The sequence below is a fragment of the Rana temporaria genome, chromosome 10, assembly GCF_905171775.1.
Source record: "Rana temporaria chromosome 10, aRanTem1.1, whole genome shotgun sequence".
NCBI lineage: Eukaryota > Metazoa > Chordata > Amphibia > Anura > Ranidae > Rana > Rana temporaria.
The window spans coordinates 15,898,975-15,916,869 of record NC_053498.1 but is presented as its reverse complement, the minus strand read 5'-3'; the positions used below and the strand labels follow the sequence as shown (position 1 = coordinate 15,916,869).

The 17,895-nt window shown below is 49.9% G+C and overlaps 1 protein-coding gene across 3 annotated transcripts in view; it reads right to left on the bottom strand.

Moving 5' to 3' along the window:
- LIPE (lipase E, hormone sensitive type) overlaps positions 1-17,895 on the bottom strand; it is an 83,723-nt gene that overhangs the window by 10,881 nt on the left and 54,947 nt on the right. For 2 of the 3 annotated variants that reach the window (XM_040327279.1, XM_040327281.1), the window contains exons 2-6: positions 15,632-16,170; positions 8,815-8,905; positions 4,250-4,276; positions 1,908-2,053; positions 1,482-1,664 (exon numbers count right to left, since the gene is read on the bottom strand). In XM_040327279.1, coding sequence (XP_040183213.1) covers positions 1,482-1,664; positions 1,908-2,053; positions 4,250-4,276; positions 8,815-8,905; positions 15,632-16,170 — 986 coding nt within the window. The remainder of the gene's footprint in view (positions 1-1,481; positions 1,665-1,907; positions 2,054-4,249; positions 4,277-8,814; positions 8,906-15,631; positions 16,171-17,895) is intronic. The other variant, XM_040327280.1, reaches the window with a different exon arrangement.

The window sequence follows — 17,895 nt, the reverse complement described above, 5'->3', positions numbered from 1 at the left end:
GGCTGCTTGCGTGCGTGTGTGTGTTTGGGTGGGTGCATGTGTGTTTGGGTGGGTGCGTGCGTTTGGGTGGGTGCGTGCGTTTGGGTGGGTGCGTGGGTGCGTGTGTTTGGGTGCGTGTGTGTGTTTGGCTGCTTGCGTGCGTGTGTGTTTGGCTGCTTGCGTGCGTGTGTGTTTGGCTGCTTGCATGCGTGTGTGTGTTTGGCTGCTTGCGTGCGTGTGTGTGTTTGGCTGCTTGCGTGCGTGTGTGTGTTTGGGTGGGTGCATGTGTGTTTGGGTGGGTGCGTGCGTGCGTGTGTTTGGCTGCTTGCGCGCGTGTGTTTGGCTGCTTGCGTGCGTGTGTGTTTGGCTGCTTGCGTGCGTGTTTGGCTGCGTGGGTGCATGCGTTTGGAGGTGCGTGTTTGGGTGCGTGCGTGTTTGGGTGCGTGCGTGTTTGGGTGCGTGCGTGTTTGGCTGCTTGCGTGCGTGTTTGGCTGCTTGCGTGCGTGTTTGGCTGCTTGCGTGCGTGTTTGGCTGCTTGCGTGCGTGTTTGGCTGCTTGCGTGCGTTTGGAGGTGTGTGCGGCTGCTTGCGTGTGTTTGGCTGTTTGCATGCGTGCGTTTGCATGTTTAGCTGCTTGCGTGCGTGTTTGGCTGCTTGCGTGCGTGTGTGTTTGGGTGCGTGCGTGTTTGGGTGCGTGCGTGTTTGGCTGCTTGCATGCGTGTTTGGCTGCTTGCGTGCGTGTTTGGATGCGTGTGTTTAGGTGTGTGTGTTTGGGTGCGTGTGTTTGGCTGCTTGCGTGCGTGTTTGGCTGCTTGCGTGCGTGTTTGGCTGCTTGCGTGCGTGTTTGGCTGCTTGCGTGCGTGTTTGGCTGCGTGCGTTTGGAGGTGTGTGTTTGCGTGCGTGTGTGTTTGGGTGCTTGCGTGCGTGTGTGTGTGTTTGGCTGCTTGCGTGCGTATGTGTGTGTGTGTTTGGCTGCGTGCGTGTGTGTGTTTGGCTGCTTGCGTGCTTGGCTGCGTGGGTGCATGCGTGCATTTGGAGGTGTGTGCGGCTGCTTGCGTGCATGTGTTTGGCTGTTTGCATGCATGCGCTTGCATGTTTAGCTGCTTGCGTGTGTGTTTGGGTGCGTGCGTGTTTGGCTGCTTGCGTGCGTTTGGGTGTGTGTGTTTGGCTGCTTGCGTGCGTGCGTGTGTGTGTGTTTGGGTGCGTGTGTTTGGGTGTGTGTGTTTGGGTGCGAGCATGTGTGTTTGGGTGCGAGCGTGTGTGGCTGCTTGCGTGCGTGTGTTTGGGTGTGTGCGTGTGTGTTTGGGTGCTTGCGTGTTTGGGTGCGAGCGTGTGTGGCTGCTTGCTTGCGTGTGTTTGGGTGCGTGCGTTTTTTTTGCAAGTTTATAATTTTCAGTACTATGCGTTTAACTCTTTAGTCTATGCAAAACATACAGTTTGGCTTTCTACACTCCCCGTAATTTCATGTTCAAAGCCATCAGGAGACGATGCGCAGTCACTGACCTGACCCTCACGCAGCTGGTAAGAGATGAGACGCACGGTAACGGGACCTGGTCCACTATGAGCTACAGGAGGGCTGATGGTGACGGTGAGCTGAGGATTGGAGGACAGCGGCATCTCCAGAGGTTCAGGAGGCACAGAAAGGATCTTGTTGATGCGAACTGTTGTGGCTATTCCAACCAAAGACTGTGATAAAAAAGGAAACATTTTATGAAAAGACAGCTTACACATTAAAAAAAAAAAATCACAAAAAACATAAAACCTGAAATAGTAAATACAATAAGTATTATACATGACATTATACTACTTCTAGATAGTATGGAAGTAGCTGACCTGCTACTTTGATATCGCGCTCCTTCACTTGAAGTAATGGATCTCATAGTAGCATGAATGTTGTGAACCAGGGCTTATACATTATTTTGTACTCACTGCAAGCAATTCCATCTCTGTGATGTTCCAAAAGGACTTCCAGAAGTTCACATCCAGGTTTTGTGTTATCCTTTCATAATCTGCTCCTCGCCGCTCCGGGTCCATGGCGTATCTTCCACTTATGAAGAAGGAGCTGGCTGCTACACCTGCAAAGAAGGAGGACAAATTGTCACAAGCTGCCATACAGCCAGGTACATGATATCATCTGCCAGATACAATATTACTCCCAGTTATAGTCAGTGGCGGCCCATAATGCAGGGTGCAGGCACGCCGCCTCCCTATCCATGCGTTTGGTCCCCTAATTTATATGCGAGGCGCCAGACGCATGAATTCCAAGGTTATTTAATTTTAGCTTGTGATTAGAGCCATAGGCTTCAAAAAAAGGTTGGCTCGGGGCACTGCGCCACAAACCCACCCAGTTGTGCGACAATAGCGAATGAATATTCGCTACGTCACACTGATTCTCCTCCCGGCCAATCAGGAAGCGGATCATGAGATACGTTTCCCCGATTGGCAAAAAGGAGAAGTGATTCTATTGGCCTAGGAGGAGAAGGGAGGAGACGCACTTCGTCTGGAGGGAAACGCTGCCCGATGATGGGGTAAGTGCAGGGCTGGTAACGACGACGACTGACTGTGGGTGCATGGTTTGTCGCCCCCCCCCACCAGCCGACACCAATTATAGCCCTAATAGGACAGCTGTAGAAGGAACGTGATCTCTCAGTGATACAGGACCTGATGCAGTGTTTTCAGCAGCACAGGCAAGTCATAAAACTCCTCTTTCCCCATTTATTAGCACAGGGTGGTCCCATGATTTTAGATTCATATACCAAAGTGAATGAAATGAGTTTCTTCTAGATCAGGGGTGTTAAACTTCATTTCATTGTGGGCCGCATCAGCATTATGATATCCCTCAAAAGGGCCGGTTGTATCTGTAAGATTAGATGTCCAGCGCTTCCCCTCCCCTTACATTAGATGTCAAGAGCCACCCCACCATCAGAAGTTGAGTCCCCCACTCTCCCTTACATCACAGTGCACCCCCCTTTCCTTATGCTGCTGCTGGGAAGAAACTGGATGCATTGCTTGAAAGCAGAAAGTAAGGGTCTGGAGGAGGACCAGAGTAGGGCTGGAGCTCTGCTGCAGGAGAGGTGCGAGGGCCACATGAAATGGCCTGTAGGGCCGTATTCGGCCCATGGGCCTTGTGTTTGACACCTGTGTTCTAGAGGCTCTAGAGACAGAAGTGTTATGTTTAACCACTTCCCGCCCAGTCAATAGTCAATTGACGTCCGGGAAGTGGTTGTGAAATCCTGACTGGATGTCTATTGACGTCCTGCAGGATTACGTGGGGGCGCGCAGCGCGGCGATCTGTGATGCTCAGCCGTGATTGGACAAAGCTGATCACGTGGTAGAGAGCCTCCGCCGGAGGCTCTTTACCGAGATCGGAGATGCAGGGTGTCAGGCTCAAAAGCGACGCGGGAACGACACACATACTTTAACATGGTGGAGTAATTTTACACCATGTTAATAGCACCCCTAACTTTGCGACGGGAAACTAAGACTTGCGCCGACGTAACGACGGGAAAAACCTTTGTGGATCGCCGTAACTGCTAATTTGCATACCCAACGCTGGAATACGACGCAAACTCCCCCCAGCGGCGGCCGAAGTATTGCATCCTAAGATCCGACGGTGTAAGTCAATTACACCTGACGGATCTTAGGGCTATCTATGCGGAAATGATTCTATGAATCAGTCGCATAGATACTCTGAGAGATATGACGGCGTTTCAGAGATACGCCGTCGTATCTCTTCTGGGAATCTGGCCCTTACTTTTTTACAAACAGAAAAAAATAAAAACTTAATTTTTTTCAAAAATGTCGGTCTTTTTTTAGTTCTTGCGCAAAAAATAAAAATCGCAGAGGTGATCAAATACCACCAAAAGAAAGCTCTATTTGTGGGAAACAAATGATAAAAATTTCATTTGGGTACAGTGTAGCATGACCGCGCAATTGTCATTCAAAGTGCGACAGTGCTGAAAGCTGAAAATTGGCCTGGGCAGGAAGGTGCGTAAGTGCCCGGTATGGAAGTGGTTAACAGAAGTCTACGAGACAGTGTGCGATTGCACTCATCAGTGTTCACCCACAACTGAAATATCACTTTTTCTGCACAAAATATGCATGCACAGTGTTCTCCATGTGTTCCAATGGCTCTAGTCCACACCACACAGTCAGTTTCAGGTGCATGGTGTGAACTAGAGCCATTGAAAAAGCGCACGGAACTAAAAGCATAAAAACAAACAAAGCAGAGCAATCTACAATCCCATGCTTTCTACACGGTGCACACTTACCATAATAGGCTACAAGAGCTCCCTCAGCTGTCAGTGAGAGCATAGTGAGGAGGAGGAAGAGGAGAAACCATCACATTACAGCAAACATGGCGTCCTCCTCTCACACACATACATTGTAAAGTCATTCACACAACTGACATGCAGTTTTAATGAACATTGCATTGATTATTCCCACTAATCTGATTTTCAGATCATCTACAATAATACCACCAAACCAGCCGCAGGCTAAAAATATGAACTAGACCTTGGAAAGAAGCAAAGTGTTTTATGATCAAAGCCGTCTGTCTCATACTGAACATGCAATGTGACCATTGGCTGGAGGGCTGATCTCTGCACTGGCAGATGGAGGCCATAGGCTGCTGACCTAATATATCTTATGCAGCCAAAAGACTGGCCTCCCCAATGGTGGTGGTCCTGTTGAAGCGGAGGTCCGCCAACATTTTTTTTTTTTTTAAAGTCAGCAGCTACAAATACTGCAGCTGCTGACTTTTAAAATAAGGACACTTACCGCATATACTTGAGTATAAGCCGACCCGAATATAAGCCGAGGCACCAAATTTTACCACAAAAAATTGGGAAAACGTATTGACTTGAGTATAAGCCTAGGGTGTCCATGTGCATGCCCCACTGTGTCCCTGTGCATGCCCCACTGTGTCCCTGTGCATGCCCCACTGTGTCCATGTGCATGCCCCACTGTGTCCATGTGCATGCCCCACTGTGTCCCTGTGCATGCCCCACTGTGTCCCTGTGCATGCCCCACTGTGTCCATGTGCATGCCCCACTGTGTCCCTGTGCATGCCCCACTGTGTCCCTGTGCATGCCCCACTGTGTCCATGTGCATGCGCCCCACTGTGTCCCTGTGCATGCCCCACTGTGTCCATGTGCATGCGCCCCACTGTGTCCCTGTGCATGCCCCACTGTGTCCCTGTGCATGCCCCACTGTGTCCCTGTGCATGCCCCACTGTGTCCCTGTGCATGCCCCACTGTGTCCCTGTGCATGCCCCACTGTGTCCCTGTGCATGCCCCACTGTGTCCCTGTGCATGCCCCACTGTGTCCCTGTGCATGCCCCACTGTGTCCCTGTGCATGCACCTCACTGTGTCCATGTGCATGCCCCACTGTGTCCCTGTGCATGCCCCACTGTGTCCATGTGCATGCACCTCACTGTGTCCATGTGCATGCCCCACTGTGTCCATGTGCATGCGCCTCACTGTACCCATGTGCATGCCCCACTGTGTCCATGTGCATGCCCCACTGTGTAGGGTGACCACATTTCAAAACGGCCATTCAGGGACCCTCTTCCCAAAAATCATTTTGTGCTGTAATGAATCACAGCACAGCTGGGGCGGCGGATGCGCGCTCTACCAAGAAGAACTGATCACGCCCCCAAAAAAGGCAGCCGCATCGCCACTTTACTCACTGATAGCACTTGTGCTGACTGGCCGAGGCTCGTTTTACCTTCTTCCAACGCTGGCTTTACACCACCTTGCTGTGATTAGACACAAGAGGCGGGATTTCTGATTTCTTGTCAGTGAGTTAAGTGGCGATGTGGTGGCCTTTTTTGGGAGCAACAGATAGAGGGGAGGGGGGGTGGCTGTGTCAGCTTCATTCCGGGACAATGTATTGTCCCGGAATGAAGGTGCCCGGGACCTGGGACAGACCTGCAAAATGCGGGACTATCCCGGGCAATCCGGGACATGTGGTCACCCTACCACTGTGTCCATGTGCATGCCCCACTGTGTCCATGTGCATGCATCACTGTGTCCAAGTGCATGATGCCCCATTGTGTCCAAGTGCATGCCCCATTGTGTCCATGACTAGACTGACGTTTAACATGGGAGTCTATGGAAGGGGTGCCCAGCTTTGAGGGGGAAAAAAAAAAAAAAATCGGTGCTCCCCGGCCGTAAGGCTCCTAGACAACAAACGTGTTACTACTACTATTGGGGCTACATGTGTGCCAAGTTTTGGGTACAGGGGACCTACGACTGGGTACCCAAAGTCACCGGGGAAATTACCATTTAACATGGGAGTCTATGGAAGGGGTGCCCGGCTTTGAAAGATCGGTGCTCCATAGGTCCCCTGGACAACAAGCTTTGCACACTTGTAGAGGAAGAGTGGGGGTCCAGTGGACCTACAGCCAGCCGGTACCGGGTCCCCAAAGTCCGGGAGATCAGGCGCAAAGAGATGACTCGAGTATAAGCCAAGGGGGGCATTTTCAGCACAAAGAAATGTGCTAAAAAACTCGGCTTATACTGGAGTATATACAGTACCTGTCCAGGGCGCCCTGTCGGGAAGGGAACCAGGCAGTGAAGCCTTGAGGCCTCACTGCCTGATTCCCTACTGCTGGTTTCCGAATGTAGAGCCTACAAAGCACCCTGAAAGAGCCGTTCTATTCACACTGGAGCAGTGCGCTGGCAGGACGTTAAAAAACATCCTGCAAGCCGCAACTTTGGAGCAGTGAAGAAGCGGTGTGTATACCGCTCCTTCACCGCTCTTGCCCATTGAAATGAATGGGCACTGTGGCCATACCGCCAGCAAAGCGCCGCTGCAGTGGCGCTTAGAGGGTGGTTTTAAATACCTCTGCAAACATGACGGTAAAGCGCCACTAAAAATAGAGGCGCTTTTCCACCGCCCGTGCTGCAGTGTGAAAGGGGCCTAACTGAAATGCGGGTTTGAAATCGTGCTGAGTTCAGCTGAAATTCGCACGATTTTAAACCCGCGTTCAGTGTGAACGAGGGCTTATGCGCATTTGAAATCAATGGTATTTTGCTAAGCCGTGTATGGAAATGCATGTCAAATGCCCAAAAAAAAAATAACACCTGTTGACATGAATCCTAACTATTGTATGAGACATGCACAGGCAAGTCCCTACAATGCAAACCAGCAGCTCAATGAGGCTTCAAAGCGCTGACCACTAGAGGGCGCTGGTTACCACAACCTATTTATAATGACAGATGAAATGTATTAACAACACAATTTACCTGCATGCAATGCATTGTAAAGGTTTACAGTTTTGACTTTTCTTGGAAAAAGAGGAACTTGGAAAGATATATTAAAAAAAGAAAAAGAAAAAAACACATTTAAAGTGGATGTAAACCCAAAATGTTTTTTTTTTTGGTTGATGTCACAATGTAGAGTATAAGATTTCCTATTATCTGTGCCCAGTCTTGCCACACAGAGTTAATCCAGCTCTGAGCAATCCTCTTTTATTGTTCAGTTAAAAATTAACAGACTTCCAGATAAAACCCTGTCTAAATATAAAGTCCTTTCCTCTCTCCTTGCTTTGAGTGACAGGTTATTTACATATCTAGCTTGGACATGTTTATCATAATATGAGGTGATCCACAGTTCATTGTATATTACCAGGGATGGACTGGCCATTGGGACTACAGGGAGTTTCCCGGTGGGCCGATGGCTCAGTGGGCCGGCTTCAGTGACAGCGGACCGCTGCCCCCCTCCGCTCCTCTGTCTCTCTCTTCCCGCAGCGCTCACCTCCTCTCCCTCCCCGCAGCGCTCACCTGGGGGGAAAAAAGAAGCAGGGAGAGGACCAGAGGAGCAGGGGGACGACAGAGGAGCATGGGGGGAGGGGACAGACAGCTGACTCAACAGCTATGGCCTGGGAGTTTCTCACTTCTGCCTAATCTTGTCCCATAAGGGGGGGGGGGGGGGGGGCACCAAACTGATTCTTTGCCCAGGGTGAAATAATGTCTAGCTTCCCCACTGGTACTGCCTATAAGAGTACCAGCCTTTCTACTCTTAGTCTGCATTCACACCTTGGCGTACCTAATCGCGGCGTTTTGTCCCGCGAATTGCGGCGTTTTGTACCGCAATTTACGGCGACAAAACGCTGCGATTGTGAATGCAGCTTACCCCCAGGTCCACATCTCCTATGCCGAACGCCGCCTGAAAAAAAGGTCCGGGACTTGTTTTCAGGTGTACGGGGTTCGGCGTGGAGATGTGAACCATCTCCATAGAGGGCAATGTAAAATCATCCCTCCAGCGTCTTAGGGGCTGCTGCGGCGTCGCGCTTCAGGCGTATATACGCCTAGGTGTGAACAGAGCCTAAAATATTGAACGGCTAGTGAAGGGGGAGAGGGGGCTTGGGTGGCCGGGGTGCTGTTGGAGTTGTCCGGCCGCCATGGGAGTGACCTGGATGAGGTCCAGGGCCAAATTTCTGTTCCAGTCCAGCCCTATATATTACCAGGATGTGTTATGTGTGGGAGGGGTGGATTTCTCACTTTTTATACTGTGGATCACCTCATATTATGATAAACATAACATAACATATGATAAACATGTCCAAGCTAGATATGTAAACCTGTCACTCAAAGCAAGGAGAGAGGAAAGGACTTTTTATTTAGACAGGTTTTTATCTGGAAGTCTGTTAATTTTCACTGAAGAATAAAAGAGGATTTCTCAGAGCTGGATTAACTCTGTGTGGCAAGACTGGGCACAGATGATAGGAAATCATATACTCTACATTGTGATATAAAAAAAAAAAAAAAAAAAAATAGGGTTTACATCCACGTTAAAGAGTCAGAGTTTGCTGACTCTCACACTACTTACTTATTCCAGATTCATGACGCTTGTAGTTCTCCCCGAATGACACCAACCCAATAGAGATAGTCTGCAGGAACGGGCGGATGGAAGGAGTGAACTGCAAACAGAGAACAGATGATGGGGATTAAACAGGCAGGTCACTTGAAAACAGGAACAAAGAGTAAAAATCACAACGAAATCCAGAGCAAAGGTTACAGGAGGAGCGACAAGGGTCATATCAATAGGATGTAAACCTAAGGCAACAGGTCAGTATACATAAACCTCTGTGATAAAGGGGCGTTATACCTTCTGGAACCCCATCAACTCTAAGGCTTCATTTCCATGGACGTTTTTGGATGTTTTTACAGCCACTTTTCTGAGCGGGTGGGCACGGATAGGCGGCATGGATGGGGCACCGATAGGCGGCATGGATGGGGCACCGATAGGCGGCATGGATGGGGCACCGATAGGCGGCATGGATGGGGCACCGATAGGCGGCATGGATGGGGCACCGATAGGCGGCATGGATGGGGCACCGATAGGCGGCATGGATGGGGCACCGATAGGCGGCACGGATGAGCACCGATAGGTGGCACGGATGGGCATAGATGGGCACTATCGTATGTGTTGTACTAATGGATGCCAATCAGTGCCAAACAATGCCTGCCAATCAGTGATGCCCATTGTGGGCACTGATTGGCATCCATTGCGGCACTGATTTGCATCCATTTTTTGTGTCCTCATCCCTGGTGGTCTAGGGTGGCATACCTATTTTATTTTGCATCCCTGGTGGTCCAGTGGGCATCCTCGGGGGGGCTGTGCTGATAATCGATCAGCACAAACCCCCCCCCCCTGTCACAGGAGCAGCCGATCGGCTCTCCTCTACTCACGTCTGACAGACGCGGGTGAGGAAAAGCCGATTACTGGCTTTTCCTGTTTACATTGTGATCAGCCGTGATTGGACACGGCTGATCACGTGGTAAAAAGTCTCCGTGAGAGACTCTTTACCTTGATCAGTGTTGCGGGGTGTCAGACTGACACCCTGCAACAACGATCGGGCGCAGTGGCTCAAAATCCTGAGGACGTCATATGACGTCCACTCAGGATTCTACAACCACTTTGCCGACGTCAATATGTCATTGGTGGGTGGCAAGTGGTTAAAAACAGCTCTCCATGTTAGTCTATGGCCTCATGCCCACCATGACGTTTTTGAGCTGTAGATGGCTGAGCCGTTTTTAAGCTGCAAAAAAAAAAACCAGGACCAGTGCGTTCTGAAGCTCCAGCGTTAGAGCTGTAAAAACGCCAGACGTTAAGAAACGCACAAAAATGCTACTGCAGCGTTTTTGAGCTCCAGTTAAAAAAAAAAAAAACATGGACAGGTGTTCTCAAGCTGTAAAAATGGCTAAAAAAAAGTGGCTGTAAAAACGTCCATGGAAAAGCCTAAAAAGAAAAAAGGAAAACACTGCGCCCCATTCTTACCCAACTCACTTTCAAAATGATATTATAACAAAAAAAATGATATTCCAGCAAAGTGAACAGTGAGCTGCACTAGTAGTAACGTCACCAAATCTTACAACCAATCTGGCAAGACTTATGCCGGCCATACACTCTACTAAAAATCGTCCGAACGAACTTTCCAAAAACGAACGTTCGCTCGTGAGTGCAAACGATAGTGCCATCAGGTAATGACCGATAAATCCTTCAGTGGACACAAATAAAAAAAAAATTGGTTTGTTTTTTTCACATATACCTAGTGCAGAAAGTTCGGACGGGAAACACATTAACCTTCCGATTTATCGTTCGTTCGGCAGAAAATTTCCAAACTTGTCCTTCGTTTTTTCGGCTCAAAAACGTCCCAACGATTATCGATTTTGTGCCCATTAACTGATCGAAAAACGAACAAACTGTCTGAACGACCGAATTTCCGCATAGTGTATGGTCAGCATTAGGCCCCTTCCATACGAGGCGGAGTCCATCGCTACGGAGTCCGCCTGCTCCGCAGGAGGAGATCAGTCCGTTGATCTCCGCTAAGCTGGCAGATGAGCTGGCGGATGACAGTCCCTCTCTGCTCACTGAGCAAGGAGGGGCTTGTCGGGCGCCGCTGTTTCCTATGGAGCGATCTTATGACAACGGACAGCATGTCCGTTGTCATCAGATCTCACCCGATCCGCCATGGACGGATGGCGACGTATCCCCATACGTCTGTTTTTAGCGGATCAGGTCGGATGTCAGCGGACATGTCTCCGCTGACATCCGACGCTCCATAGAGATGCATGGAGCGGCCGTTCAGGTCCGCTGTCAAAACTGACAGGCGGACCTTAACGGTCCGTTGGTGTGAAAGGGGCCCTAGAGGGGCTGGAGGGGGATCCTCATTAAAAAAGGCTTTTTTTTCTCTTTATTGCAGAAAAAAACATTAACCACTTAAGACCCGGACCAAAATGCAGGTAAAGGATCCGGCCAGGTTTTGCGATTCGGCACTGCGCCGCTTTAACTGACAATTGAGCGGTCGTGCGACGTGGCTCCCAAACAAAATTGGCGTCTTTTTTTTTATTCCCAGAAATAGAGCTTTCTTTTGGTGGTATTTGATCACCTCTGCGGTTTTTATTTTTTGCGCTATAAACAAAAATAAAGCGACAGTTTTGAAAAAAAAATGCAATATTTTTTTCTTTTTGCTATAATAAATATCCCCCAAAAATATATAAAAAAAAATGTTTTCCTCAGTTTAGGCCAATACGTATTCTTCTACCTATTTTTGGTAAAAAAAAAAAATCTCAATAAGCGTTTATCGGTTGGTTTGCGCAAAATTTATAGCGTTTACAAAATAGGGGTTGGTTTTATTGCATTTTTATTAATATTTTTTTTTTTTACTACTAATGGCGGCGATCAGCGTTTTTTTTTTCGTGACTGCGACATTATGGCGGACACTTCGGACAATTTTGACACATTTTTGGGACAATTGTCATTTTCACAGCAAAAAATGCATTAAAAATGCACTGGTTACTGTGAAAATGACAATTGCAGTTTGGGAGTTAACCACAAGGGGGCGCTGAAGGGGTTATGTGTGACCTCATATGTGTTTCTAACTGTAGGGGGCGGGGCTGGACGTGTGACATCATTGATCAAGTTTCCCTATATTAGGGAACGCACGATCAACGACAGCGCCACAGTGAAGAACGGGGAAGCTGTGTTTACACATACCTCTCCCCGTTCTTCAGCTCCGGGGACCGATCGCGGGACTCCAGTGGTGATTGGGTCCCGCGGCCGCCAAAGCTTCGGACCGTGTCGCGGGCGCGCGCCCGCGACCCACAGCTGGGCACTTAAAGAGGACGTAATAGGTACATGCTTGTGCCCAGCCTTGCTATTCTGCCAACGTATATGTGCAGGAGGCGGTCCTTAAGTGGTTAAAGTGGTTGTAAAGGCAGAAGGTAAAAAACCTCCTGTGTGCAACAGCACCTCCAAATACTTACCTGAGCCCCCCTCTCGATCCAGCGATGTCCAGGAGAGCCTTGCCTCTCTGGGGACTCGCACTTTATGATTGGCCTTTGGCAGTGATGGGAGCCACTGGCCGTCAATCACAGCCAGTGAGCCATTTTACATATTTTAACCCCAATAAATGTATATTGATTGGTTTGTGTGGAAGTTATAGCATCTACAGACTATGAGAGATATATACTGGGATGGTTTACACTAGTAATGGTGGTTATTAATCCTTTGTATTGTTGCGTGCCTAGATAATACACTAACATTCAGTAATGTGGTCCCAATGCAGTGACACAGAGGGGCCATGGCCTAGGAGGAAAGGTAAAGAGATGGAAAATCATATAGCTGGCTGAACTTCATAAAATCTGTGTCATCATATCTTATCTCTGGCACTGATAACACACTATGATGTCATTGTCACACATACTGAGAGAAGATCAAGGTTCCCTCTGTAAGGTCAGGGACAAAACCGTCTCACTGCCGGGAATAGGAAAAATTCCAATGGAAAGTACTATGACACTAAAACGTAAAGTGTAGAAAAAACAAAACACAAGATAAGGCAAACTAAATATGGTCCAAATTGATCTTGTAACAAAAAACTACATTATATGCAAGCCACTTAACCACCAGTAGATATACATTGGCAGAATGGCACGGCTGCGCAAAGCAACGTACAAATACGTTGCTTTGAATTTGACACCGCGTGGTCGCACGCATGCCCCTGCCGCAAGCTCCGTGACCGTGGGACCGATCGGGTCACGGAGCTGCAGAAGAGGGAGATGCCTGTGTAAACAAGGCATTTCCCTGTTCTGCCTAGTGACAGGACACCGATCTTCTGCTCCCTGTCATCGGGAGCAGTGATCAGTGTCGTGTCCCTGGTAGCCCAGCCCCCACACAGTTAGAATTACTCCCTAGGACGCACTTAAGCCCTTCCTCGCCTCCTAGTGGTTAACCCCTTCCCTGCCAGTGTAATTTACACAGTAATCAGTGCATTTTTATAGCACTGATCGCCGTATAAATGACAATGGCCTCAAAGTAGCGTCAAAAGTGTCCGATGTGTCCGCCATAATATCGCAGTTACGATAAAAATAGCAGATCACAGCCAATACTAATAAAAAATAAAACAAAACGATCCCCTATTTTGTAGACGCTACTTTTGCGCAAACCAATCAATATACCGTATATACTCGAGTATAAGACGACCCGAATATAAGCCGAGGCACCTAATTTTACCACAAAAAAAATGGTAAAACGCCAGACCTCACTGTGCCCATTGCAGCCAGACCTCACTGTGCCCATTTGCAGCCAGACCTCACTGTGCCCATTTGCAGCCAGACCTCACTGTGCCCATTTGCAGCCAGACCTCACTGTGCCCATTGCGTGCCAGACCTCACTGTGCCCATTGCGTGCCAGACCTCACTGTGCCCATTGCGTGCCAGACCTCACTGTGCCCATTGCGTGCCAGACCTCACTGTGCCCATTGCGTGCCAGACCTCACTGTGCCCATTGCGTGCCAGACCTCACTGTGCCCATTGCGTGCCAGACCTCACTGTGCCCATTGCGTGCCAGACCTCACTGTGCCCATTGCGTGCCAGACCTCACTGTGCCCATTGCGTGCCAGACCTCACTGTGCCCATTGCGTGCCAGACTTCACTCTGCCCATTGCGTCCCAGAACTCACTCTGCCCATTGCAGCCTGAACTCACTCTGCCCATTGCAGCCTGAACTCACTCTGCCGATCTGTGTACCCGATTATCCGTGACATGCATATTCAGACGGCAGGCGTCCAGTGTTAAAAAGTCGCGCCTCCTTCTCTTCCTGTTCCGTGATAGGCGGAACACTCAGTTTCCCAGCAGACACTGTGTTCAGTGTTCTGCCTATCACGGACGTCCTCTTGTCCTCCCGTCTATCACGGAAAAAAGGACTAGGAGAAGGCGCGACTTTTTAACACTGGACGCCCGCCGTCTGTATATGCATGTCACAAACTCAGATACACAAGTTAAGTATAAGCCGAAGGGGGCATTTTCAGCCTAAAAAAAAAAAAAAAGTGCTGAAAAACTCTGCTTATACTCGAGTATATACGGTACGCTTATTGTTTCTCTTTTACCAAAAATATGTAGAAGAAAACGTATCGGCCTAAACTGAGGGGAAAAAAATTATATATTTTTTGGGGATATTTATTATAGCAAAAAGTGAAAAATACTGGCCCGGATTCAGAGAGCAATTGCGCCTGCGTAACCATAGTTACGCAGCGCAATTGCTGACTTGCTCCGGCGTTACGAATGCTCCTGATTCAGGAACATCGTAACGCCGACTGCAGCCTATAATCTGCGTGGCATAAGGCTCTTATGCCACGCAGATATTAGGCTGCATTCTTGCGATGACCGCTAGGGGGCGCTCCCATTGTGCTCAGTGTATAGTATGCAAATTGCATACTAACACCGATTCACAATGTTGCGCGGGCCCTGCGTACGCAAGTTACGGAGTTTCCGTATGGCGTCTTTAGCGTAAGGCTGCCCCTTCTAATAGTAGGGGCAGCCAATGCTAAAGTATACCCGCCGTTCCCGCGTCGTGAAATTTGAATTTCACGTCGTTTGCGTAAGTGATTCGTGAATGGCGCTGGACGCCATTCACGTTCACTTGGAAGCAAATGACGTCCTTGCGACGTCATTTGCCGCAATGCACGTCGGGAAAGTTTCCAGACGGAGCATGCGCTCGGCGCGGGAGCGCGCCTAATTTAAATGATTCCCGCCCCCTACGGGATCATTTACATTAGGCGCCCTTAAGCAGGGCAATTTTAAAGAGCGCACACGCAATTTACGGAGCTACTGCTCCGTGAATCGCGCGCAACGCAGATAATTTGCGGGGGCGCAGGGCAAAAACGCTGCCCTGTGCCTCCGTAAAAAAGGGGCAAATCTCTTTGAATCCGGGCCATTGCTTTTTTTTCAAAATTGGCAGTCTTTTTTTTGTTTATAGCGCAAAAAATAAAAACCGCAGAAGTGATTAAATACCACCAAAAGAAAACTCTATTTGAGGGAAAAAAAGGACATCAATTTTGTTTGGAAGCCACGTCGCACGACCGCGCAATTGTCAGTTAAAGCGACGCAGTGCCGAATCGCAAAAAGTGCTCTGGTCAGGAAGGGGGTAAATTCTTCCGGGGGTGAAGTGGTTACTAGTAAATTGAAAAAGGCAACTGAAATCTGGTGGTTACAGGTTTACATGTTGCTACTGGTTTCATTTTTTTCCCCCCTGGAACTTCTTTTACTCCACCTCAAAGTGTGAAAAAAAATTAATAAATCAGAAAAAGCGTTGCAAATAGAAAAGAAAAAAAAAAACAACAACAACAACAAGGATCGGGACCTCACCTGAAACCCCATGCAGCGTCCATAGAAGCAGCCTTTGTGCATGGTGCTGTACTCCCGCAGGAACTCTTCAGAAAGGCCTCGCTCTTGCCGGAAGAAGAGATCCCCATGTTGGTTGGCAGTAAGCAGCCTCTGTGCGAAACAGAGCAGTGCCCGCAGCTGGGTGAGAGCGGCACCATACGCTTCTAGCTCTGCGCAGTTGTGGGCGGCTCGAAAGAAGAGGCTGTGGCGGCTGGCTGTGATGTACCGGCACTTGTGCAAGATGTGCTGGGTACAGGAAAGTACCACCTTCAGTAGGCTTCGGTATCCGTTGGCTGGAGTGTCAGGGTCTAGGTCAAAAAGTGGGCAAACTGCAGCCAGGGCACGTATGGACGGTTCAACTCCAAGTGCCTGTTCTTGGATCCGGGCAAAGGCTTGCACCAATCGGGCGCCCACCTCAGCTTTAGACTCTCCAAAGTGCTTAATGTTATCCTGGCACAGGGTGTCCACGGCCTGGAACAGGGGTCGGGGGTCCATCTGCTCGGGAGGCACGAGCGCCACGCCTAAAATGAGTAAAAAAAACAAAACACATAAATCTCATTATCCGATACCACAGGACACAAGTTCTAAGACAAAACACAACCATGGGCCAAGAAAGGTTCCCATGTGGGCCAAGAAAGGTTCCCATGTGGGCCAAGAAAGGTTCCCAGGAGGGTCAAGGAAGGGTTCCCAGGAGGGTCAAGGAAGGGTTCCCAGGAGGGTCAAGGAAGGGTTCCCAGGAGGGTCAAGGAAGGGTTCCCAGGAGGGTCAAGGAAGGGTTCCCAGGAGGGTCAAGGAAAGGTTCCCAGGAGGGTCAAGGAAAGGTTCCCAGGAGGATCAAGGAAAGGTTCCCAGGGGGGCCAAGAAAGGTTCCCAGGAGGGTCAAGGAAAGGTTCCCAGGAGGGTCAAGGAAAGGTTCCCAGGAGGGTCAAGGAAAGGTTCCCAGGAGGGTCAAGGAAAGGTTCCCAGGGGGGCCAAGAAAGGTTCCCAGGAGGGTCAAGGAAGGGTTCCCAGGAGGGTCAAGGAAAGGTTCCCAGGAGGGTCAAGGAAAGGTTCCCAGGGGGGCCAAGAAAGGTTCCCAGGGGGGCCAAGAAAGGTTCCCAGGAGGGTCAAGGAAGGGTTCCCAGGAGGGTCAAGGAAGGGTTCCCAGGAGGGTCAAGGAAGGGTTCCCAGGAGGGTCAAGGAAAGGTTCCCAGGGGGGCCAAGAAAGGTTCCCAAGTGGGCCAAGGAAAGGTTCCCAGGTGGGCCAAGGAAAGGTTCCCAGGTGGGCCAAGGAAAGGTTCCCAGGTGGGCCAAGGAAAGGTTCCCAGGTGGGCCAAGGAAAGGTTCCCAGGTGGGCCAAGGAAAGGTTCCCAGGTGGGCCAAGGAAAGGTTCCCAGGTGGGCCAAGGAAAGGTTCCCAGGTGGGCCAAGGAAGGGTTCCCAGGAGGGTCAAGGAAAGGTTCCCAGGGGGGCCAAGAAAGGTTCCCAGGAGGGCCAAGAGAGGTTCCCAGGTGGGCCAAGAAAGGTTTCCAGGAGGGCCAAGAAAAGTTCACAGGAGGGCCAAGGAAAGGTTCCCAGGAGGGCCAAGGAAAGGTTCCCAGGAGGGCCAAGAAAGGTTCCCAGGAGGGTCAAGGAAAGGTTCCCAGGAGGGTCAAGGAAAGGTTCCCAGGAGGGCCAAGAAATGTTCCCAGGTGGGCCAAGAAAGGATCCCAGGAGGGCCAAGAAAGGATCCCAGGAGGGCCCAGAAAGGTTCCCAGGAGGGCCAAGAAAGGTTCCCAGGTGGGCCAAGAAAGGTTCCCAGGTGGGCCAAGAAAGGTTCCCAGGAGGGCCAAGAAAGGTTCCCAGGTGGGCCAAGAAAGGTTCCCAGGTGGGCCAAGAAAGGTTCCCAGGTGGGCCAAGAAAGGTTCCCAGGTGGGCCAAGAAAGGTTCCCAGGTGGGCCAAGAAAGGTTCCCAGGTGGGCCAAGAAAGGTTCCCAGGTGGGCCAAGAAAGGTTCCCAGGTGGGCCAAGAAAGGTTCCCAGGTGGGCCAAGAAAGGTTCCCAGGTGGGCCAAGAAAGGTTCCTAGGTGGGCCAAGAAAAGGTTCCCAGGTGGGCCAAGAAAATGTTCCCAGGTGGGCCAAGAAAGGTTCCCAGGAGGGTCAAGGAAAGGTTCCCAGGAGGGCAAAGAAAGGTTCCCAGGAGGGTCAAGGAAAGGTTCCCAGGAGGGCCCAGAAAGGTTCCCAGGAGGACCCAGAAAGGTTCCCAGGTGGCAATGCATCACCATGTCTT